The sequence below is a fragment of the Pezoporus occidentalis genome, unplaced genomic scaffold (assembly GCF_034315485.1).
Source record: "Pezoporus occidentalis ecotype Australia unplaced genomic scaffold, CSIRO_AGI_Poc_V1 ctg27, whole genome shotgun sequence".
Taxonomy (NCBI): Eukaryota; Metazoa; Chordata; class Aves; order Psittaciformes; family Psittacidae; genus Pezoporus; species Pezoporus occidentalis.
Window position 1 is genome coordinate 10,490,633 of NW_026914611.1, and position 24,193 is coordinate 10,514,825.

General features: G+C 37.3%; 1 protein-coding gene across 5 annotated transcripts in view; it reads left to right on the forward strand.

The window, feature by feature from the left end:
* Positions 1–24,193, forward strand: part of TPP2 (tripeptidyl peptidase 2) — a 52,686-nt gene that overhangs the window by 11,405 nt on the left and 17,088 nt on the right. For 3 of the 5 annotated variants that reach the window (XM_062624702.1, XM_062624701.1, XM_062624705.1), the window contains exons 7-24: positions 265–419; positions 2,064–2,140; positions 2,567–2,694; positions 4,265–4,364; positions 6,416–6,564; positions 6,707–6,822; positions 8,361–8,529; positions 10,090–10,247; positions 11,605–11,681; positions 12,669–12,775; positions 13,523–13,677; positions 15,434–15,550; positions 16,806–16,906; positions 18,839–18,935; positions 19,774–19,911; positions 21,728–21,972; positions 22,176–22,254; positions 24,104–24,142. In XM_062624702.1, the coding sequence (XP_062480686.1) occupies positions 265–419; positions 2,064–2,140; positions 2,567–2,694; positions 4,265–4,364; positions 6,416–6,564; positions 6,707–6,822; positions 8,361–8,529; positions 10,090–10,247; positions 11,605–11,681; positions 12,669–12,775; positions 13,523–13,677; positions 15,434–15,550; positions 16,806–16,906; positions 18,839–18,935; positions 19,774–19,911; positions 21,728–21,972; positions 22,176–22,254; positions 24,104–24,142 (2,207 nt within the window). The remainder of the gene's footprint in view (positions 1–264; positions 420–2,063; positions 2,141–2,566; positions 2,695–4,264; positions 4,365–6,415; positions 6,565–6,706; positions 6,823–8,360; positions 8,530–10,089; positions 10,248–11,604; positions 11,682–12,668; positions 12,776–13,522; positions 13,678–15,433; positions 15,551–16,805; positions 16,907–18,838; positions 18,936–19,773; positions 19,912–21,727; positions 21,973–22,175; positions 22,255–24,103; positions 24,143–24,193) is intronic. The other 2 variants (XM_062624704.1, XM_062624703.1) reach the window with 1 other exon arrangement.

Genomic DNA, 24,193 nt, shown 5'->3' on the forward strand with positions numbered 1-24,193 from the left:
TTCTACCCTCAAGCAGATCAACGCTCCTGCCCAACTTCGTGTTATTTGCAAAATTATTCAGGGTGCACTGGATGCCCTCATCCAGATCGTTGATAACATTATTAAACAGAACTGGCTCCAATCTTGAGCCCTGGGAAGCACTACTTGTGACCGGCTGATAACTGGATTTATATACTTAAAGCTCAATAAATGAGAAGTAGTGTATTAAATTTGTGTAAATGAAGTTCACTAAAGATATAGTGATACAAGTTTTTGTTTCCTCAGGAGCGCATGGAACACATGTGGCTAGTATTGCAGCTGGATACTTTCCAGAAGAGCCAGAACGAAATGGTGTGGCTCCTGGAGCTCAGATTCTTGCAATCAAGATTGGTGATACAAGACTAAGTACAATGGAAACTGGCACTGGTCTAATAAGAGCTGTGGGTATTACACTGACTAAACGATTAATTTCAGCAGTGTGACTTAGTGTTCCACAATATTCTACAATTTTGTTCTCTGCTTGCTCATAGGGAGTGCTTTTATAGTTCTAAAATATTTCCAACAAAAAGAAGTAAGCAAGCAAATGCCAACAACCCTCCTCCTCAAAGAAAATCCAGAACAAACAAAAATAAGCCAACCAAAAAAACCTCCAAAGCATACCAGAATGTATTTTAAAACATATCTTAATACTAATGTTTTAGCATAAAACAAGTCTTCTGTTGTACAGAGCATTTAGAGATTTTTACAGACTAACAGAGGTGTAGTGTGTCTGGCTATCTTGACATGTGGGTGAAGTTACTTACATGCACATTTCTAGTTCCTTATTCTGTGTTGTGAGCATGTTTTTTTATAGTTACATAGGTAACTATAGAATGCTTAAATCTAGTATCTGCTAATATGGGTGATTTGTTTTTTGGTGTTTTTTTTTTTGTTTGTTTGGCTTTTTGGTTTTTCTTTTTACTCACTTTCTGAAAAGTGAGGAAAGATATAATTCCTTTTTAATGAAAAAAGGCCCAAGACCTTTTCCATATAATGAATTGATGGGGGATAAAAATCACACAAGAAAAGGAACAGAAAATAGAAAACTATACTTGTGGCCCATTGTCGTGGTTTAAACCCAGTCAGGTAGCTTGTTCACTCACTCCCAGTGAGTGGTGCCGAGCTGACAACAATCGAGGTCCGTGTCCGTCTTCCCCCCCCCTGCCTCCCCGCACCGGGGCTCTCCCCTTCCCCGCTCCCGGAGGAACGGGGAGGAGGATCGAGAGAGTGCAACTCCTACGGGTTGAGACAAAAAACAGTCCAGCAACAAATCACCACCGCTACTATCAGCTACAACAATGATAAGGGAAAATAACAAGGGAAGAGAATACGATACCACCGGCCAAGAGAAACGAGCTCCACCCGGAAACCCCTTTTCCATTACCCCCCACCCCGGGCATGACGTGCTGTGGTATGGAATACCTCCCCGGTGATCAGGCGCCCCGTCTCTGCTTCCTCACAGCCTCCCCTCCTCCCTGGCAGAGCATGAGCCTCACAGAGTCCTTGGTCAGGGTAAACATCACTTAGCAACAACTGAGAACATCGGCTTCACCAGCACTGTTCTCAAACTGGAAGTCAAAACACAGCACTGTACCAGTTAACACAAAGGAAAAACATGACTGCTACTGCGGAACCCAGGACACCCATAGTATATCTTGCAACACAAAGATGCACTATAATGTTTTTACAACTTTTGGGAATTTAACCAAACTGCACAAGAAAAGAGAATTTTATGTTGTTGAGTACAGATATTTGAGACAAATACTAATGAAGTATGCAGTTTTCTCTTAGGGTACTGTTAATTTATAGCTTGGAACATGACAAAAGTTAGGCTGTTCAGGGACTGGGGTTTTTATTCTGGTTATTCACTGGGGAAATAGCACTTAAATAACTGATTGAAGTAAATTATTTTCTAGAATTAAAAGAAATATATCCCATTTTCTTAGATCTATAGCAGATCAGTTTAAGCAGATGTTCTTTGCCATTCCTTACTTGACATATTCTATCATTAGGATGTATTTTGGCTTTTATTTTTACTTTATCAGATGATAGAAGCAATAAAATACAAATGTGATCTCGTCAACTATAGCTATGGAGAGGCAACACATTGGCCAAATTCTGGGTGAGTACCACTGTGGTTAATATAAAGTATTGTAATATGAATTACGTACATTTGTTGAGCTTTGTGTAAATGAACTGTCAGGCTCAGACAATTCATATACATTAAACTGTTGCAGTTTATATTTTTAACTGACTATAGTATAAAAATGTTTCAGAATAATAAAGAATTTTTGTAGTTGGAGCACCCCATAATTGGGGGGGGGTAAAAACCTAATTTTGCTACATAACTTACTTTTTTTTTAGACTAGGAAATATTTTTTGTGGTCAGCTTCTGTATTGGAACTGCCTCTGCCAGGTGTGGGGAGCAGGCTGCATAATATTCCTTGTTCTATGACTGGTCACAGAGATTCTACAGGAAACGGGAATTTTGCCCTGTGGGAAGAAAATAATATTTTTGATTAAATTTTTTTTTTTTCTTACACATCAGGAGAATTTGTGAAGTTATTAATGAAGCAGTGTGGAAACACAATGTAATCTATGTTTCAAGTGCAGGAAATAATGGCCCTTGCCTTTCTACAGTAGGATGTCCTGGTGGAACTACATCTAGTGTAATAGGTAAATCATTTTCTTTGGGGGTGGGGGGGGAAGTGTTGGCAGTATTCAGCTTCTGTCTTAATTGTAACCATCTGAGAACACCACTCGGACCTTTACCTGTTGGTAAATCTGACTTGTAAAAATACAAGCAAGTTCGATTCTAATTAATGTTCTGGAAGGCCTTGTAATGCATTTTGAATTGTCAGAACCACAATTTTAGATCTTTTGTCTTCATCAGGTACTCTAATTTCTATTTGTAGTGAAACAAAGCATTTAACTTGGATGTAAAATGATCCCATGTGGTGACCTAGACAAGCCCTTCTAGAGGAAGAATTCATTCAGCTGTAGTGCCACTTCTGTGCAGGTCTATTACTGCCATAAGAATTTATTTTTCTGAATGTCTAGGTGTATGGGTTTTGATATTTCAGTGAAAGATTGAGATATAAAACTTAGCAAAATGTCTAGCATTTAGGGGTAACTTCCCTAGTCTTTATTTTTATATAAATCTGATGCTGCATTACTAAGTTACATAAGCTGATTGTTAAATCTCAGAATTCTCATGCAAGAAGACTAGCATGTAGATTTGAAAGTTGGAGAGTTGGTATTTCAGGATAGCTAGTAGAACACTGATTACTTTCTGAAGTTAATCTGCAGTTAATTCACTAATGAAACAGGGGCTGGAACTGGAACTTACAAGCTCTTTCCAGGTTTGCATTGTCTTTGCTCTTACAGCACATCTACTTTGTCAGTTCAGTGTACTTGTATCACCCCAGGGACTGATTGATCATTCACTCTGCATGCTCTTTTTCTACCATCTGGCGTGAACCAGATAGGTTGGGGATTTTTTGTTTGTCTTTTGAGGGTAAAGCAAAATCTAGTTGACAGGTTGGCATAGTTCACACAGGCAGCATGGATGCAGATCTTGCCAAATTTGTTTGTTAGCTTGGTATGATAATTTTCTACTATCCTCATAGTGCTTGTGCCATAGAGAAAATGGAGTGTACACTGTAGGTATGGGGCACAGGTGCAATGACATCATATTTTAAAAATACAACTTTAGCAGACTTTGACAGTCATTTACATGCTCTGGGCACTTTGATACATAGGAAAGTAAGTGATGAGTGTCTCATCGCTGTGTTTGAGCTCTGTGGATGTGGCCATCTGCTCTAGGTGGCGTAGCTATGAGCCATGTGAACATGAACCAACTCGCACAGATTGCTTTGAGCTATGTTTGGTGTACTTTGTAACAGTGTAAACACAGCCAAAGGTGTGTGGGAGAGAGTAGAGACATGTAGAAGTAATTTGTTGTGAAAGAAATTTAGAAGGTGAATACATTCTCTTCCAATTGAATAAAAATGAAACTTTGAAATTTACATAATATTTCAATGTTATAGAACATTTTTAGTCCATAGCATGCTGCTTTATACTTGCTTTGTAAAAATATCTGGATATAATGATACAGAAAATGCATGTTTCCATTATTACATGTCAAGGAAAAAATTCTTACAATGAATTTAAACCACAGAAATATTTTTTTTTCCTGTTAATAAAAGTTCATTGCACATTTAAAATACTTAAATGGCTTTTGCAGGTGTTGGTGCCTATGTTTCACCTGACATGATGGTTGCTGAATACTCTTTAAGAGAAAAACTGCCAGCAAATCAATATACTTGGTCATCCAGAGGGCCTAGGTATGTTGTACTGAAAGAACAAATTCATTGCTTTGGAGTTCAGATTATGTAATTCAAAATCCCAAAAGTGGTCATTAATACCACCATAAGGGTATTTCTTTCCCATGGGAAGAGCATAGGTAATCTGCTGTTCTTGGAAGGCCTTTGTACATCGGGCCCCAGAACTCCTGGGAAAGGGGGAAAGACCACTGCACTGCCTCAGCACAGGATAAAGTGTGTCAGGAAAGTGTATTTGAGCACAGACATACTCGGAGATCATAAAAGTTGTTTGGAAATCCAATCGTTTTTCTGAATTTTTTTTTTTCAGAGGATTTTTTACATAGCATTTATTTCATTAAATTAGTGTGGTGAAGTTAACTGTTTGCTTAGTGTTGGAGATTAAAAGAAATACTGTTATTGCAGTGGCGTTATTTCTGGCTTCAGTGACATTGCTGTGATGGCACAACTTAAGGATTTTGCTTCAGTCCAGTAGAGGAGTGAGCAGGCAGAAAAAAATGCTTTTATGCTTCACATCAGAGAACATTTTCTCGAAGACCTGTGAAAGAAAATTATGGGGCAGTGAAAACTTCAGCTTTTATTTCATGTCTCAGAAGCATTTGGTAGTAATGTGGTAGCCAATAAAGGCAAAAATATTTGTTCTCGCATGTGGCAAAATTACAATACACTATATTTGTAGTCAGCCCACAGTAGTAGTGGGTGAAAGAAAAAAATAAACATAACTTGAGGTTGGTCTTTGGTTTATTTGCTGGTTACATAGCAATCTTCAAAGTTAGCTGTCATGTTGTTTGTATATTTACAGGCAAATATATTGTTTTGAGAACCTTATTATGTGGAATTGTCATGTTTCATGTAGGGAAAAGAGAAATGTGGTCTCTGCCTCCAGCTGAAAAAAGGAAAAAAGATTTGTAATTAGTATTAGTATACGTACATACACAAAAACTACATTTTGTGTGCTTTGTCACCTTGCGTTGTAGAATAGTCAGAATGAGCATGTCAGCTAAAAGGCCCAAGTCTGGCTAAAGAAGGATTCCCCTTGTGCAGGGTATAACACACAGAGTTCCTAAACCTTTTCTAGAGCAGGCTTGGGCTAAGGGATGAGTCTGTCTGAGTAAGCAGGAAAGGCTTTCAGGCAGATGCACTGTGCACTGCTTTACCAGAAGTGTCGTGATACAGAGCCTGTCATTTATATAGGGCTGTCATAAAATATGTCCAAAGGTCACATTACAGTATCATCCTGAGGGTACTCTGATTTGAGGCAGATTTTAGATGGATGAAAGTGTTAGTGTGGGACGTAAATACCCCAAAATACCGTGCCTCTCCAAAGAACTTAATAGCTCGGGCACAGTGCTGTTCTTATTCAAGTGGTGCAGTTTTTGTCTATCCAGAGTGAAGAAAATTGAGTATATCTGGCTCAGGCTATTGAAAGCTGCTTTTAACTGTGTCATAGGTACTCACTCTGTTCTTAAATATGTTTGAGCAAGATGTCTTAGGCCCAGCTGATCCTGATCCACCTGACATTCCTTTTTATTTTTGTCTTCTTCCCTTGCTATCCTTGTCTCAGGCCCTGTATTCAGAATTTGATCTGGTAGTTGAAGTGGCAACATGCAGAATTAGAGATCTGCATTTTTTTTTTTTATCTTTTCTAGTCATCTTCTCCCTTTTACTATTTTTCTGTAAAGACAGTAACTGTTAAATAGGCTATATTAAATACCGATTTATTTATTGAAGTGCTTGATAGGTCTGTGTGCATTTTCCAATTCAAATCCCAGAAGTTACTCTGCTGACTAACTGAAGCATGGTGAGAAGAGTATTGAAGGAGTGTAAATTTAGAAAACTTTCACTGTAAAACAGGCATAGCTGATGATTAATGTGACATTTTTAGATTGCTACTTAATGGCATGCTTTTTCTTGGGTTTAATGGGTTAATGGATTTAGTGAAGTAATGTGCTTCTGGACATTCCCTAAAGTTAAAATATTAAGTACACAAAAAAACTTTATATAAAGTGTGCAGAAAAGAAGTTTGTTTTTCAACGCTTCTGTTTTACCACTAGCACTGATGGAGCCCTGGGAGTAAGCATCAGTGCCCCAGGAGGTGCTATTGCTTCTGTTCCAAACTGGACTTTGCGAGGAACACAACTCATGAATGGTACATCCATGTCTTCTCCCAATGCATGTGGAGGCATTGCATTAGTATTGTCAGGTAATATGTTAAAATGTTAAATATAGATGCATAGTCTAAAAGAGATTAGAGTCTTCTTTTCTCTTATTAAAAAAAAAAAACCCAACCCTGTAACTTTCTAATTTTTTGTTGTATCCAATAATACCCTTATTTTTAATTTCAGGACTCAAAGCTAATGATATTCATTACACTGTTCATTCTGTCAGAAGAGCTTTAGAAAATACTGCAGTGAAAGCTGAAAACATAGAAGTATTTGCACAAGGACATGGTATTATTCAGGTACTTAATAGCAAAAAACCCAACATAATATAAATAACTGCCAGTGGAAACCTGACTCTCAAAAAAAAAATAAAAAATAGAAGCAGCTTTCTAGATGAGCACGCTGCTTGATTTTCAGATCTGATGGAGGGAGAAGAAGGGAATGCAGTGGGAAGGGAGGAGAATGAGCTTGTTCTCTCAGTTTCAGCATGAAGTTGCTGTAGAATAAATGTGTTAACTAGACACATTCTTAGACTGATCAAAAAGGTACGTGGGCATAAAAGTGGGGTGTGGGTTTTTATCGCCTACATGTGGATTTGGATGCCTAAATTCTGTCCTGATGTCTAAAAATGTTCTTATGCTATTGTCAGAGAGAGATGAGCACATTCAGTGCAGACAAAAGCTGCAACTGTAAGTTCTACGCAGTGAAAATAAAGATACCCACACTGGTTCACCAAGCAGTACAACTGCAGTTGTTCGATGACTTTGTGCCAGAACTGCTCTGAGAGCTCTGGGTGTTTGCTGTATCTTGTGGACAAGTAGCTTGGAAATTTATGATGTGATACTTTGTATGATGATAGTCATTCCCTGTCTCCTGCATAGTGAAAGACAGTATACCTGTGCATAAGCTTAGGTTCTTAAAGAGCTGTTGGTCAAATAGAGGTACTGAGATTTTTCGCTCATGCTTAGAGATGCTATATATTAAATGCTTAGCCCTAAACTCACGTTCTGAAGATGCTACAACCTAGTAGGTAACAGCTGCTAAACACATCTGTAACACCGAGTTTGATACAGGAGGCCACAGAAAAATTAAATGCAGTAGTCATATCTTACAATTTAGTAGTCTGTGATTAAAGCATGTGTTAAAACATGGTTAAAACTGATCTGGGAAACTGAGGCTGTATACTTGTCTCAAAGGAGAGTGCCCTTATCCCCACTGGACAGGGTAGCTCACTGAAGTGGAAGAGAATGTAAGCTTTTGGACACAGTAGAATAGAAAGTGAGATAGAAAGGTGTCTTTCTAAAACAAAAAGGTGGGCTTGTCATCTGAGTTTATTCTGACAGCTCAGTTACTGAAATCTGGGGTTGGATTTCCTGACATGATTATATCAATATATAAAGATTACATGGGCATCCTATATTGCTTCTCTCTTTTGAACTGCTCAACTTCTTGTATAGAAGGTTTAAATGCTTAAGTGTTGTTCCACATATGAGAAAAGCACCTAAATTAGTATAGTAGGTCTGGGCCTTTGAAGTCCTCTTTGTCTTTGAAGTCATCTCTGAAAACTTTGTTACGCATCTTTTGATCTATTCATAGCAAAGGGGATTCGTTTTGTGTTGTGTTTTGTTTTTTAAATATTCTTGCCTTTTTGCTCTGTGCGGCTGTTGCAGACTGAAAATGTTCCCTCATTTTCTATACTAAGTATCATGGAAGGTGCAATCAGTGTCACTCAGGTAGCATGTCAGTTACTTTACTGTTTGTTGCTTCGATTGCTGAAAATGTCATAAATTATGATTAAGTTGAAGTTTGTTAATTTAGAATGTGTTCTTTCTAACAGGTTGATAAAGCCTATGACTACCTCATTCAGAATTCATCATTCACAAGTAACATAGGCTTTACAGTTACTGTTGGCAGCCACCGTGGAATCTACCTCAGAGATCCTGCCCAGATAGCTGCACCTTCTGATCATGGTGTTGGCATAGAACCTGTCTTTCCTGAGAATACGGGTAGGAAAGAGCTTTTGCTTGTGGGGTGGGGAAGAAAGTACCCTGCTTTACTTTATTAAATACAAATTGGAACTCAGAAAATGACCTATGTGTAGCATGATGTTTAAACACAAAGCTGTGATAATGAGGAATGGTGGCAGTCTGTACCATAAAAGCAGTAAGCACAACTCTAGATTTCGTAGTATATGATGGCATGCAGCTAAACAAGTTTCCGTTCTAACCTCAGAGTTATAGCTGCAGCATCTCCATGTTTTGCTGCTTCATGCTGCTTCTCACTGAAAAGAGGGATCTCTCTTTGTTCTGAAGAACTTACTAACAGGGTAAAACTAAATTGTGCAAATGTAAGGTTTGACATGTTTTATCTGTAAACCATTTTGTCCTGCTTTATTAAATGCAAATTAAAGCTCACTGAGAGACTGAATTACATTGTATTGAGAAACTGATGCATGTGAGATCTTGTTACTGAGATTAATTCCTTTCTTAAAACCAGTGATGGCAACAAGGTTGGCATGTGACAAAGGGGCGAGTTTATTTGGGGGAAGAAAGGGTATGAATCAGGACAGGTTACTGGCTCAGAGTAACCTAGGTTACATTGCAATTGGTGTTCTTAATTTTACTTTATGACATGGAGAAATAGAGTAATTGTTCAGTATGTCTTTCTGTTGGAAGCAAACAATCTGAAAACATGGGTGACTGTCTTGTAGCATGGTGTTTCCCTAGTACTTGTCCAATTGTTACTTCTGTCTGGTGTTTTCAACAAGACTGTTAGGGAAACTGTAGTAAGAGGTTAAGGGAGGCTTATCTGCTCAGTCTGTCAAAGCTCTCTGAGCTTTTATTGCTTCTCATTTACCATTGAGGGAATTAGATCTCATAATTGAGTGCTCTTTACTTAACAAAGATGTAATGAAATGTCTTAAAATTAATCTAAGGTTAATTAGGACTAGAAAATGGGGGGGGGGGATCATTAACCTTAAAGTGTCATTAACGTTTAGATCAGGAGAAAGCTGTTTTTTAATCACTGAAATATTACAGATCGGCTTGGATATCTTTCTGGAAGCTGTGCTTTAACCCATAACTTTTTTGACATGAAAGCTCATTTGCAAAATCAGCTAAATTGACATTTTGCAGAGTCAGACTGGATTATCATAGTAATTTTAAACAGACTTCACTTCTTGCTTAGGTTGCTCTACAATGTAATTTGCTAATTAGCATAACCTTTTGAGTCAGTTCAGTTGCTTTTTATTGTATGTCTCTGCATTAGGTGAGACTTTTTGTCTGTGCATAAGTTTATACCTGCTTCCAGACTATGTTGGGGGTAACTGAAGCATTGCTTACTAGCCTACCTTTGCCTTTTGTCAGGTTTTACTGTTTCAGGGTGGGGGGAGGTGCACAGTGGGATTTCAAAGTTGGTACATCCTTTATTTTACTGTACACTGCTGCTATCCTTTTTTTCTCAAGAGAAATAATAGAGAACAATTCAATGGCAACTACTATGTTATAGTAGAAAATGAGCATGCATTTGTGTTATTAAACTGTCTTCTGAATTTTGTGTCTCCACAGAAAACACTGAAAGAATATCTCTTCAGCTTCATTTAGCTTTAACTTCAAATGCATCATGGGTCCAGTGTCCTAGTCATTTAGAGCTTATGAACCAGTGTCGACACATAAATATTCGCGTGGATCCACGTGGCCTGAGAGAAGGACTGCATTATACAGAGGTATTGAAGTATTGGTGTTCTAAGCAAGATTATGTGCCCTTTCCTTTTCATGTGGTCTCTATCAACTTTTCATAGAAGTAATTTTTAAGGAAATAGAAGCTGTGTGCTGTACAGACTAGAAAATAATGCCACACTGTATTCCACTATATAGGCTCAATCCAGGGCTCAGCAATAGTTATGCTATAGAGTGTTGTGTGTCGCACATGCCAATGAGACTTTGAGAATCTGCCTTTAAAAAAATAAAGGCATATAGAAAATATAAGCCAAATAAATATTTATTTAAGATCTTTTTCCACTGGGTATATTTTCACCTTTGACTATCTGGCTCAGTCCTGTATTATTATTGAAGATAGAGACTAGTGGGTTTACGTATTTGAGATCTTAAATATTTCTCTCTTTCTGTGGTGGCTTAAGGACTGGCCAGGCTTTTGTGGTGTTGCCATGCAGTCTTATATGGACCCAAGATTTTGCTTTACCTAAAGGAGTTGCTTGGATACAGTGATGCAACATATTTTCTTGTTTCCTTATCTCTACCCCATCCCATTTTGGAAGGTGAAGGAGAGAAATGTGTGGTAATGGTTGCATACAGCAAAAGCATTTCACTGACTTCAAGCATCTACATTCAAATTTAGAAAAATTTAATACAAAAGCCATTAAATTTCTCATTTTTGCTCCCAAATATTGTATTTCACTCCTGCGAAAGAAACCCACCAACAAAAACTGTTTTTCAACCCCTTCCATTCTCATCCCAAACCTTATATTAACATTGAAATGTTTCCATTGCTTTGTAGTTCTTCATAATGAAGATATCATCAGATTGCTTTTTAAATGTGACTTGTTTAAGATGCTTAAAATTTGCAAGTCTCTTAGGGTATCACTGTGAACATTTTAGCCAAATGACAATGGAACAGATTTTCAGAGATAGTATTTAAAGCTTGGCCGTGAAAGGCATGGTAAATCAAAGTGTATTTGCTCAAACATAATCCTGGAAGACAGGCATTAAAATATTTTTAATGCGACAACAAAATAGCTGAAATAAAATAAGGGTGTTTGGGACAAACTCCAATTTGAAACTAGGTTGAACTTTTGATATAGGGACTATCAAATGTGGGTTGAAAGCTTGAAAACTTCTGGGGAAAGACTGAAATGATTTTAAGTATAAAAACTAATTTATTTTGTTTTCTTAAGTGATGCTGTTTTACTGTTTCTAGGGTGACAGTGGTCAAATGAGGATCTTTCTTTCTCGGTGATAACAACAAAGTTTCAAAATACTCTGCAACTAGTTCTGAGTTTAATGTTATCTTCGATAATTTAATTTCAACCAAAGATTTTAAGTCACTGTATTTTATTTTGTTAGGTGTGTGGATATGATATAGCAATGCCTAATGCAGGCCCTCTCTTCAGAGTTCCAATAACTGTTGTTATACCAACACGGTAAGTAAACACAGGCTTTATCTGCATTTTTAAAGTTTTGTTTAGTTTTCTGTGCCCGCTTGACTTACCATTTATTTTCCCACCTTCTTTCTCTAGGAGTTCTTGAACTTAGTACTAACGTTGATAAGGTAGCAGAGTTCTAAAAAGATTCTCTGGGCAGGCTTATGCAGCAGTGGCTTTTTTGCAGTTGTGGTCCTGGCAGCCAGGAGGCAGGGCTTAGCCACAGTGGCAGCAGCTTCCTGGTCCATCAGAATACGTATGACTTCTGGCCTGTTGACCAAAGTATCAAGATACTCATATGTGTAGGTCAACTGGAATTTGGTGTTCTGGGGTTGTTTTTTTTCTTTGGTTGGGGTGGTTTTGGTTGGTTGGTGGTGTTGGCTTAATTTTTTTTATTTTTTTTTTTTTTCATTTCTGACTGGTGGACTAGAGTACATAAAGGCAGGGGCATTATTTGGCATATGAACATTGGGATAAACTTCCATGATGACTTTAATGCAGCAAATTTAAAGAGTTAGTATGATGCTTATCATTGTTTTGAACATATGAATTCAGTGATGTCAATAAGGAGAATATTTTATTAAATCTCTTCAGTGGACAATCTCTCCTGAGAAAATACCCTCAAATTTTTCTATAATTCACTCATAGAAATACACCTTGTTATATACCTTATCTCACTTAAGTGGAAAGTCAGTCAGCCAGGAAGAGCAGCTCCACTGAAAACTATGATCCTTTGATACTTACGTTTAAGCACAGAAACTTGAAGGGAGGAAGGGGGGGGTGTCCACATAATGTGATGGAGCTGATTTTTTAAATCCTTTAGCGACATTGTGCTGTCAGATTCTGTACCAGTACAGACTAAAATAATTGGTGCTGAGGGCCAAATCTCCTCATTGTACATGGTTTTTTTAGAGTATTTTTGCATTTAAAAATGCTTTTTAAAAAACATGTTTTTTGGTTACTGTTTGTTTTCTTTTTGACATACAGAGTAGATGAATCATCAAGCTATGACCTGACATATACAGATGTTCATTTTAAACCTGGTCAAATCCGAAGGCACTTCATTGATGTTCCACAGGGAGCTACGTGGGCTGGTAAGAAAAATAACCACATTAATTAAATAAAAAAGAAAATGCATCTGTCAGACTTGACAGAGTTGTCTGGAAATCATTTTGAGTTCTACCTGAATAAGAACTGAAGGATTTGATCCGTGAATATGTAAAATATTTATTTGTTTTTAAGCTCTTAGAGGAGTGATTTTGAGTTATTTCATGGTTTCGGTACAGTAGAGTCCTGATTCTCAGTCTTGTAGAAAATGGCAAATACAATTTGAAATGATGGAGGAATACCCTATGTTTATGGAGAAGTATCATTGTCTGAGATTTGCCTAGTTCTTAAGGTTTATGGTTGTAGTGTTGAAAGATTTCTTAAATGTGGTTTTTGTGATGGACAAGTAGCTCAATTCAGCCAGAAGTGAAAAAGGGTTTATTGTCTTCCTGTGTGAGATTACTAAATAATAATCTTTTCAAGAATCTTTCATTTAGCTTGAGGTTAATGATAAGACTATTTGGAACTCAGCAGCAGTCTGTCCTGTACAGATTATATTTCTGTACTGTCTGATTAATTTTCACTGGTTATTTCAGTCATGGTTCACTTAAACTGATCTCTGAATTTAGCTAGTTTTCCTTAATCTGAAAGAGTCTTTGCAAATAACTGATATATAAGCATTATTCACATATGGAGCCACTGTGGATACTGTATAACTAGTGTTTTTCTGGTGAATCTCTGCTTTCCTTCTAAGATTCTTGGCTCTTTAAACTCAGTTTTTTTCTTTAATCTAGAAGTGACAGTATGCTCATGTTCAGCTGATGTGACTGCCAAGTTTGTGCTTCATGCTGTTCAGCTAGTGAAACAAAAAGCATATAGAAGTCATGAGTTTTACAAATTTTCATCCTTACCAGAAAAAGGATCAGTGACTGAAGCTTTTCCTGTCTTAGTAAGTACCTTAGGGCGGCATGGGGGAAGAAAGAAAAGTAATATTTCAGTGCAGTATAACATGACTCATTCTGTTATGTTTTTTTTTTATTTTTTTCCCCAAGAAAAAAAAAACCAAACCCAGGAAATCATACATCTGTTCCAGTAGTGAATGCATCTGGTTTTCAGTTTTGAAAATATCCCTAATAGCTTGCTAGTGTTTCAAATATTTGAGAATGCCCTTATAATGTGTTGCTCTCTTCATGTTGTTAGTACTTGTTTATACAGACCAGTTTGTTTCCCTTCCAAATAGGGGCTATGACTTGTTGGATAGCTGTGTTGCAGATTATGTTAAGTTTTACTGTTTTTTTTTCTGTATTTTATTTGTTTGTGAAAGTTATCTATAGGGATATCTTGATTTAAGAAGTTAGCCTTTATGTTAGCATGGGTTGCTGTGCTACTTGAAAACTGATGCTGTAGCTTGAAGTCCCTGTTCTCTATGACATGTTAGCCTTAGTCCTTACTCTCTACACCATAACCAAATCACCTAGGGTCCACTGTATATAGGATGTGTTATCTGACAGCCTGGCAAGGTAGAAATCTAGCCAGCCAACCTGGCAACAAAACTTACTTTTAAGGTGTCCTGAAGTAAACTGCCTTCATTATAATGCTAAAAAACAGACCTGTGGATCTAGATGACCCTTGTCCAGGTGAAGACACTTCCCTCGTGCAAGCGTAGTAACGGAAAAGAATGAAACAGCAGATATTATGTGCAAATCACTAACCAATCACTGTAACTGGGAGTGTACTATCGTGTAATTTTTGTGTATAAATGTAGCAATGAAATTGGCATAGGGTGTGCTTGATATGTGGAAATTCCACCTAGCACCCAGTGCTGCAATAAAGAAGTGCCTGCTTCTTAATGCTGTATTGGTATTAAGAAGTTTTATTCTCCTCCAACTTTCAGTGACAGCTGTAATTCAGCATATCTAGCCATTACTGCTGCATGCGGTAATCTGGGATATCTTGGTGTTGAAGCCAGGCGATAACTGACTGGTTTGCATTCATACTGCTTAGATACAGCAGGCTTAGCTCAATGCTAGCTCAAGAGTCCAAAACAGAACCAGGGACTGAGCTAACAGTTCAGGGGTGTGAATGACAGAATCTACTTCTTGAGTTTGTTCCCTACCTTACTTAAGTTACATAGCTCTAAAGTCTAAGAGTGCTATTTATTCCCTTACCCTCTGAAAATGTCAGGTGGGGGACCTAAGCTAAGTTTGTCCCACTGACACTTTGTGAATTCTATGGTGTTGGCTAAAAAAACAAAACCAAACAATTGCAACAAAAAAAACCAACCACCAAACGGCAACAAAAAAACCCTCCCAATCTTCATGTCATCTTGCTGAGGCAGAGAGTATGCTCATACACATTTTTACACATTTTTTTCTGATACACAGGTTAAACTCATCTGTGAACTAACCTGACTGCCTAGTTTGAAGAGTAGGAAAGGAAAATGTAGTATTTAAAGGTTCTGTAGAATATACCCAAATACTCTGCTTTGATGCGGACATCAGGCATCATATTTTGTTGGAGCTATCTTATGTTTTCTGACGTGTCTTATTTGGTACTGTACAAACATATACAATTGGCGTAAACTGGACATAACAGCATGGTTTTTGAGCTAGACTCCAAATATTTTGCCTTGGAATGAGGGAGTCTGTGGTGAATAGAAGTGAAAGATGGAAGCTTGCGTCTAACTGTGTGCTTTTGTTACCCAGGCTGGAAAAACCATTGAATTTTGTGTTGCTCGGTGGTGGGCAAGCCTTAGTGATGTTAGCATTAATTACACAATTTCTTTCCATGGTGTACTTTGTGCTACTCCTCAGCTAAACATGGTAAGTTTTCCAGAGTTATTTGGAATATGCAATATTTGCCTTTTCTGAATTTGAATATTCTGAAGTCCTAGGGTATCTCAGAATGAAAGAAGTTTTGCTTCATTCTTGTCTGTAGCTAGAAAGACTTAAAGTATCTTTATACATGAGATTTTCATGTTTTTTCTTAAAGGTGGGTTAATAGCAGTTTGATCCCACAGAATGGAAGGGCTGTATTGTGATTCCTGTGGCTCTATGATACTAAAGGATTAAAAAAGTTGCGAAAAACTTTAGTATTATAATGTTTACGGTACTTTTGTCTTTATCCTGTATTCTTTACTGTCCTGTGCAACCTGACTTGGCTTGACTTTGCCTTAAAGAGGGCTCTCTTTGAGAGCTGAAATGGTAATACCTCTGTAAAGCAGCACCATGCTAATTTATACTGGCTCCTCCCTCTTTTTTGTTGTTTTGTGTTTTTTTTTTTCAGCTATGGAATGGAGCAAATTATAGCTGTCCCACAGGTGAATTTGGATGTATTCAGGCTCTAAGAGCTAAATAAACTGGGGGGGGGAAGTGGGCGCATTGTGTTAAGGTACTAGGTCTTGAACCTGTAGAGCAGCAAAATTGAGCTTGTGGTGGTACTGTGCACTGCAGCTTCCCCCACCCCAGCAGGATTACAGCAACTGAATAATGGACAGTTGAAAATGAGAGAATACAATGGTTTTGCCATTTCTTCTTGATCACCTATAACTTTCATAGAATAAATTTTAGTAGTGTGATATATAGGTCAGTTTGTCATAGGACACTGGTAGAAAAAAGTTCTCAAATTATTTGGCCCATCACTAGCCTGTGTATGGTAATACTGTTTCTTTTTCACAAAACTAAACTATTCTGTAATAATAACCCTGAGCAGAAGCACCGTAAAATATAAGATTCTAGATGAATAATACTTATTAAATATTCAAAGGAAATAGTCACAAATGTACAAACAAAACTTAGCCCTGCCCAAAGTGTGATGGTTCTGTACAAATACAGTCTAAGTATAAATTATTAACATGGGGAAAAAAAATATACAGAAGACTTCCACTCCAGTTGCTAAAGTTTTGCAAGTCCCAGTATATCTACTACTGTAAAATATAGGTAAGCTTGTGACACTTTCAAACTTGTGCACTATTGTATCCAATAATATAGTTAAATACAGCTTTCATTGTATTTTTGATGGTACACATCTGATGTTATAAGTTCACAGAAACATAATTGTTATATACTCTTTCTTTAGCATGCTTCAGAAGGCATCGTACGATTTGATGTTCAGTCTCTGTTGAAGTATGAAGATATTGCTCCATGCATAAATCTGAAAAGCTGGGTTCAAACACTCAGGTAGAATTTCTGGGGAACTGTATTGGAAAAGTGGGAAAACTCTTTGTATGTATTTGAAACAGTAACAACTGAGCGGTGAAATTTAGGATAGCAAGTGTTCTTGTCAAATTTTAAGTAAGTTTGGAAGCATCAATTAATAAAATCCCTCAGCATTCTCTTCTTCGGTTCCTTTAACTTTGATAAAATTTGAGCATTATGGTGACTTTTTTACATGCAAATTTTTTTCCTTTAGCTAATTAAAAAGGGGGAAGGGGGCAAAAATATTCTCTTACTTCTGAAGGAGCCGCTTAAATGTAAACTGCACTTTGATATCTATATTGTAGGGTTATTTGGTGCTACTATTTGTTGTTTTGTGGGGCTTTTTAAGCAGCTGCTTCAGATCCTGCCCAATTTTGACCTGGGAAGACTGTTGTCTTTCTCTTGCTTGACTGGAAGTGGCTTTGTAGGATCTGGTGCAGGATTTCTTGGGGAAAGTTGTGTTTATCTTGTCAGTTTGACACATGCTGATTTGGAGGAAAAGCTTTGGAAAATTCCTAACCAGTGCAGCGATTACTGGTCACTTCAGGTGGAAGAAGAAATGCTGTACAGTTTAACCAGTACTTTTAAGACTTGAGCCAGACTGATTACTTAGTAGTCAATAATGCAAACTTTTCCATAATTTGGGCCTCTCTGTGGAGACCTTGGGCTCTCTGGGGCTTTTGGATGCTTGTAAGTGGAAGTGAAGTAGCTAGGAGCTAGCCACTTAATACTGGATTCAGAAACTGACCATTTGATATGCCTTAAGTGAGGGGATAAAACAGTCCCTAATATATCTTTGCCTCATTCTTGGTTTGTAAAATGGAAATGCTCTTGCCTCCATGTAATAATTGAGCCACTCATCTGACAGTAAACAAACTACAGTTAAATAAACTAATGATAAATATTTAAGGGTGTAAATTAAGGCATGAGTAGTGTCTCGTGTTATGACTCATTAGTTCATTCAAAAGGGGTTGGAAAGTACTGAATGGCTCCTCATTCCGTCTCTTGAGTTTCAAATGCTTGAAGACAGGGTGAATATCAGGGAGACGTGTCATGTGTGGTCATGTTGGTTCTTAAGTCTTCTGTCAACAGTCTATCTGGTGACTGCCAGACTAGGAAACCTGGGTTACAGTGACTCTGTGGTATGATCAAGCAGAGGTATCTTAGTCTGTGACTAGTCTGTGCTCTTAGCAATAAAATAGCTGACTGAATCTTATAGAAGATACCATTAAAGGTTGTCTGAATGAAATGTTAAGTTAAATGATGCCAGGGCACGCTCATTCCACTCCTCTATTTCTGAAGCCCTGATTTTCCTATTTTATTATTATTTAGCCAAAATTCTTTGCTTAAGATCTAAAGTGTTTGTGAGCTCTGAACAATATTTTGTGCTGCGTCTGAGTTAGCATATACTGTATAGGTACTGTGTGTTCACATTCTCCTGTGTTACTACTCTTGATTCCTATAAGGCCTTTTACAAAATTACAGATTCCCTTCTGACATAACCTTCTATAACAAACAATTATCAACTGTGTATTCTGTCTTCTAATTACTATGCCATTAATTTTTCATTCTATAAATAAACAAGTCTGAAGTCTGGGTTTTTTTTGAGGGTTTTTTTGGTTGTTGGGTTTTTTGTTTTTTTTTAATTATTTTTCGGATCAGATTTGCTTGCTTTTAGTTCTGTTGGCTTCTTTCTGTGGCAGTGTCTGTAATGTTACTAAACCTTATTTTTGTATGGGTAGTCATTTTAACTGATGAATTTACACTGCCTTGACAGTTATAATTTTTTAAGAGATGTTATTGTATGGGCTGAATTCAGCTTTACTTCAGAATATGCTTCTGCTTAAGTAAGACAGATTTTGATAGAGGATACGTGTTTAAGAATACCATCTGTACTTTGTTGTTTATCTGCAGACCAGTGAGTGCAAAAATAAAACCTTTGGGCTCCCGAGATATTTTGCCAAATAATCGACAACTGTATGAGATGATTTTGACCTATAACTTCCATCAGGTAAGGGTTCGTCGTTGTTTAAGCCCAGCCGGTAACTCAGAACTATACAGCCACTCACTCATTCCCTCCCCCCCGACCTCCTGGAGAGATGGGGAGGAGAATCGAAAGAATGTAACTCCCACAGGTTGAGATAAGAGCAGCCCAGTAACTAAGGTATAACACAAACCACTACTGCTACAACCAATAATAATAATGATAAGGGAAATAACAAGGGAAGAGAATACAACCACTCACCAACCACCACTGGTACCCAGCCTGGCCCAAGCAGTGATCTAGCCCTTCTGGGTAACTGCCCCCAGTTTGTATACTGGGCATCATGTGCTGTGGTATGGAATACTCCTTTGGTTAGTTTGGGTCAGGTGTCCTGTCTCTGCTTCCTCCCAGCTTCCCCTCCTCCCTGGCAGAGCATGAGACTCAGAAAGTCCTTGGTCAGAGTAAACATGACTTAGCAACAACTGAAAACATCGGTGTTACCAACGTTGTTCCCAGGCTGAAAGTCAAAAACACAGCACTGCACCAGCTGCTAAGAAGGAGAAAAATGACTGCTACTGCTGAACCCAGGACAGGGTTATAGATGATTGTGGTTTTTTTTTAAAGTCATTAATAAATATAGCATATTTTCTAAAGCCAGTTGTTGACTTTAGCTAATTTTCTGGCAGAAACAAGGTATAGGTTTATCCTGTGGACTCTCTACAGTGGAAATTCTGATGTGGTTCCTTTTAGGAGCTGCTGTTGCTTGAAGTGTGCTTTAGTTCAGGTATCCTTTTGAATATGTGTGTAAGGATTGTACTTATTTTATTCAGTCGTGAATTGAATGTTTTAATCTTTCTTTTAATAGCCTAAGAGTGGAGAAGTAACTCCAAGCTGTCCACTTCTTTGTGAATTGTTGTATGAATCTGAATTTGATAGTCAACTGTGGATTATTTTTGACCAGAACAAAAGACAAATGGGTTCAGGAGATGCCTATCCACACCAGGTATAGAAAAATGTATTTATTTTGCCTTCTGTTTTCTGCACGTTGTGAAAAATCTTCATTCTTTTTCACCTTCCAGGCCTGCTGTTAGCTCCTAACATTTCTTGGGGCATAGATAAAGTGTTCTTATATCTTCACAAGAAGACAGGTTCAGTGGTGATGTATTTGGAAAAAGAAGTAATGACAGGTTTCTTTCCATTGAATAGAACATTATGATAATTTTTTTCCTCTTCCAAGGAAGGAGAAAGAGTGATAGTGTGCTTTATTTTACAAAAAGCTGTTAATTCATGAGATCTTGTGATTTTTGACTGCTGCTTCTCAAAGAGTGAATTCAAGTTCTTGTTTTCTTTAATATCTTCGTATAAAAATCAACATATCTTGAACTTTTCTATTTAAGGTGGAAAGGATTCATTATTTTTTCTGTAGTCTGACTTGTCTGTTGATAGATCAGAGGTTTCTGTAACTATGAAGGCTGTGTTCTGTGCTGTTGATGTCTTCAAACAGCCTTTTATAAGCTATAGCTTGGTTTATTCCCATTGCTGCCTTTCAAATGGAGTTTTTTGCACAAGGCTTGTAGATACGGTACCCTCAGCGGCAGTCTTTCTGCTAGAACAGACTATGTTTCTGGATCATTCAGGGAGGAGAATAAAAAAAGAAGACAAAAAAGGGAGAAACATTTTCTATAGGTTTTTTTTTTTTATTTGAAACTATTTTTTACCAATCCAAAATCACTGTTGAACTTCATCGATGTAATGTTTATTTTGGTAGATTCATCATTCTAGAAGTGTACAGGTGATCAGCTTTAAAGCATGTCTTTTGGATCTTGTAAATCAGTTTCAGAAATTGCATTACTTAAACTTCTGTTCCTTAACCTGCATTTTTTAAGCTGTTACAAAATTTAAAAATCACCAAAGTAATCTGTTACTTACACCTCATGGACCGTCACACTGTGTATCTCTGATGTTGTGCATCATGGAAAACTCTAAAGCAATTCAAAATTAACTATCCAGGAAGAAATGCCAGCTGAATCCCTAACCCAGGAGAGTGAGATTCTGGGAGCAGGGTAGTTTGATTTATTGTCCCTTTCTACTTAGTGCTGCCTTTTGTATTACAGCAGAAAGGAAGGTTAGCATGTTACTGCTCAAAACATCCACATGGTGCTCTTTCGGGTTGATAGAAGTGAAAGAATGTTTTCAAAACTAAGAATTTGAGAGTCTGGGTTGGGGGGGGGGGCAATATTTGTGGGTTTTGCTTTTGGTGGTGGTGTTTGTTTTATATAAATGGAGATGATGTTATCTGCATAACTGAATATATGAAAAGCTCAGGGCAAAGAGTCTGTCAGCTCTTCAGACTGCAGCCTTAAATCTCACAGCATTACTGGGTCCCTCAGTGTGAAAGCTAGTACAGTGTTTGGGATAGTAGAAGATATTCTGTGATCTAAACCACAGAGCACCCAAAGTTATGTAGTAAACTGAAAGTGTATCAAGGCAAATCTGCTAAAAGTATTGAACTGAAATAACAAGAATTCTGATTATTATTTGAGCAGTTAATAGTGTTATAATAGAACAAATTATGTCAGCTTGTTTTGTGGTCTGAAAACTTTCGAGGTTTTTTCAGCCAATCCAAAATGTGTTTTGGCTGCTGTCAAGTCTTGAAGACACTCTGTTTTCAGGAGACATCCAAAACTAAGCAGTCTAATGTATTTTAAATGACTACAGCTATATGGATCAAGAAGAACATATGACAGTCTTATTTCTGGATTTCTTTGTGAATGGTGAGGTATTTAATCTTGACATTTATGAGAACTTCTTTCTTTCAGTATTCTGTGAAACTGGAAAAAGGAGATTACACTATTCGGTTACAAATTCGTCACGAACAGAACAGTGAGCTGGATCGCATCAAAGACCTTCCATTTATTGTTTCTCACAGGTTGTCTAGTACCTTGAGCTTAGATATTTATGAAAACCATAGCCTTGCTCTCTTAGGGAAGAAGAAATCCAACAGTTTGACATTACCACCAAAACACAGTCAGCCATTCTTTGTTACATCTCTGCCTGATGACAAGTAAGTTACTGAAGTCCTGTTTTTTTCATCTACATCTAAACCAGCTGCCTCTGCACCTAACTAAAATGATACTTCGATTGTGTCTACCTGTTTAGGCTTGGTATTTCCTCTTGTGTTGCTCTTTCACTGTTCCAGTTCTTTATTGTACTTCTCATGGAACATTAATGAACCTGGTTTTAACACTGAAATTTTTCTTTGAATAGAATACCTAAAGGAGCAGGACCAGGATGTTATCTTGCAGGAGCCCTTACACTGTCTAAAACAGAACTTGGAAAGAAAGCTGTGAGTATTTGAAATGGATGGCATCTGCTTTTTCTGAAATTTGCAAAGCGAGTAAATTGCATGCCAGGAAGTGTTTATTTCATGGTTTTAGTGCAGTAGAGCACTAGGTTTATTAACATAACACATTTTGGAAGCAGTTGTTTCCTCATAAGGTCAGAGTCAATTCTAAGCGAGTCTACTTCTATTTTTGTCTTATAATTTCAAATTTAGTTGCATTTTCTAGATTTTGAATTCTAGTTCTTTCCCTCTGAATCCTTCCATTTGTAGAAACAACTGCTTTTTTTCTGGTGTGGAGCCTTTAAAAGTGATCTTGTGCAATTGCCTAGTTTAGTATAATTTTGTAATGAAAAAAACATGCATATGCAATCTTTTGCATGTTGGTTCTCTAGTAAACAGCTTTACTCTTCCTTGCATGCATACAATTTTCAGCAAATGAATGTGCTTTCTTAGCACCTACATGTTACTGTTAAAAAGTAGTAGGAATTTTGCCAACCTAAATGCATAAACAGATACTTGCTGCACACTGATGTTGTCAACCACTAATATGGCTGTATGTCCCATGAGAATGATGCAAGATCTCTGTATGCGATGCTTGAAAAAAGTTGTAGGGTTGTTTTGCTCATTAATGCAGCATCCTGTAGAAACTGCTTTCTAACTTGTATGAATCTATAGTGCAACAGTGATTATAATAACCAGATCCCTTTTGTGTGTATCTGGTGCTAAAGTATTTAGAAGATTTCTTTAGCTATTTTAAAATAGATTGCAAAGCTGAGAACAGATTTGGATCAGTCCTGGTGATTGTTAGTATTTAGAAATAGTCCATATATCACTGGATGTGGCTGAAAAACAGGTATAAAACTAGAGTATGTTTTCATAGAAAATAAGTTTCTGTGAGTAGATGGGCACATACCTTTAGATCTCTAGTAGAAAAGTTTAGTTCAGTCCAATTTGGTTGTATGCAGTACTTCTGGGGCAGGTTGCATGTAACTGTAGATTAGATGTCTCTCAGGACAGTTTATGTATCAATGAGGAAAAAACCAGTAACTAAGAACTCTAAAGTACTTCTTTGTGATTCATGCAAGGTTGCAAGTAAAATTCTATGAAATCCATGGTAAATTCATTATGGTAGTGTAGTCTATTTTCCCTAACTTGAATTCTGCACTTCTTTGAACTATTGGTTGCAATTCTCATTTGTCTTATTTTAAAACCAGACTAAGTGGTTATATACCATGATTTCTGGGATGGGAGAAGTAGGGGATACGTATTTCCTGTCATTTCATGTGACGAAAATACTGAAGAGCTTACACAGAGAGAAACTGTAGCTGAAGCATGTCATAGTCCAAGGCATTACTGTTAGGTCATATTTCACTGAAAAAAGGATGTTACCAAATAGTGTTAGGTACTTTATGCTGCCTTTAGTGAACCTCAGTCTGTACCAGGAAAAAAAAAAGGAGGGGTAGACAACAAAGTTGTCTCTAAGTCAATAAGTGGATGCAATGCGAGGGGAAAGTGTATCTACTTTCTGTATATTTACATGAAACAGAACAATGCCACTAAATAGTTTCCCCACTTTCGAGGCTGAATTTCTGTAATTCTGAAATTAAGCTAAGTGGTTAACAACACTTGCTTGTCTTACAGGAATAACGGACTGTATAAACAATGATGCATTGGTTTATTAATTTAAAAAACATGAAAGAGCATGCTTAAGAGCATGTTTGATCATAGATGTGACTCTCTAAAAGTTTAAAAATCTGTAGGTTGAAAGTATAACCATATTTGTACAGAGAAGGTGTCTCCATCCTGTGTGGTGTGTGCATGTTTTCTTACAGTATGTTATTCTAACTCCCAGGGGCAGTCCGCAGCAAAGCGACAAGGAAAATTTAAAAAGGTACTGAATGTTAGTTTTTGAAAAAGATATACTTAAGTCTTTTTTGCATAT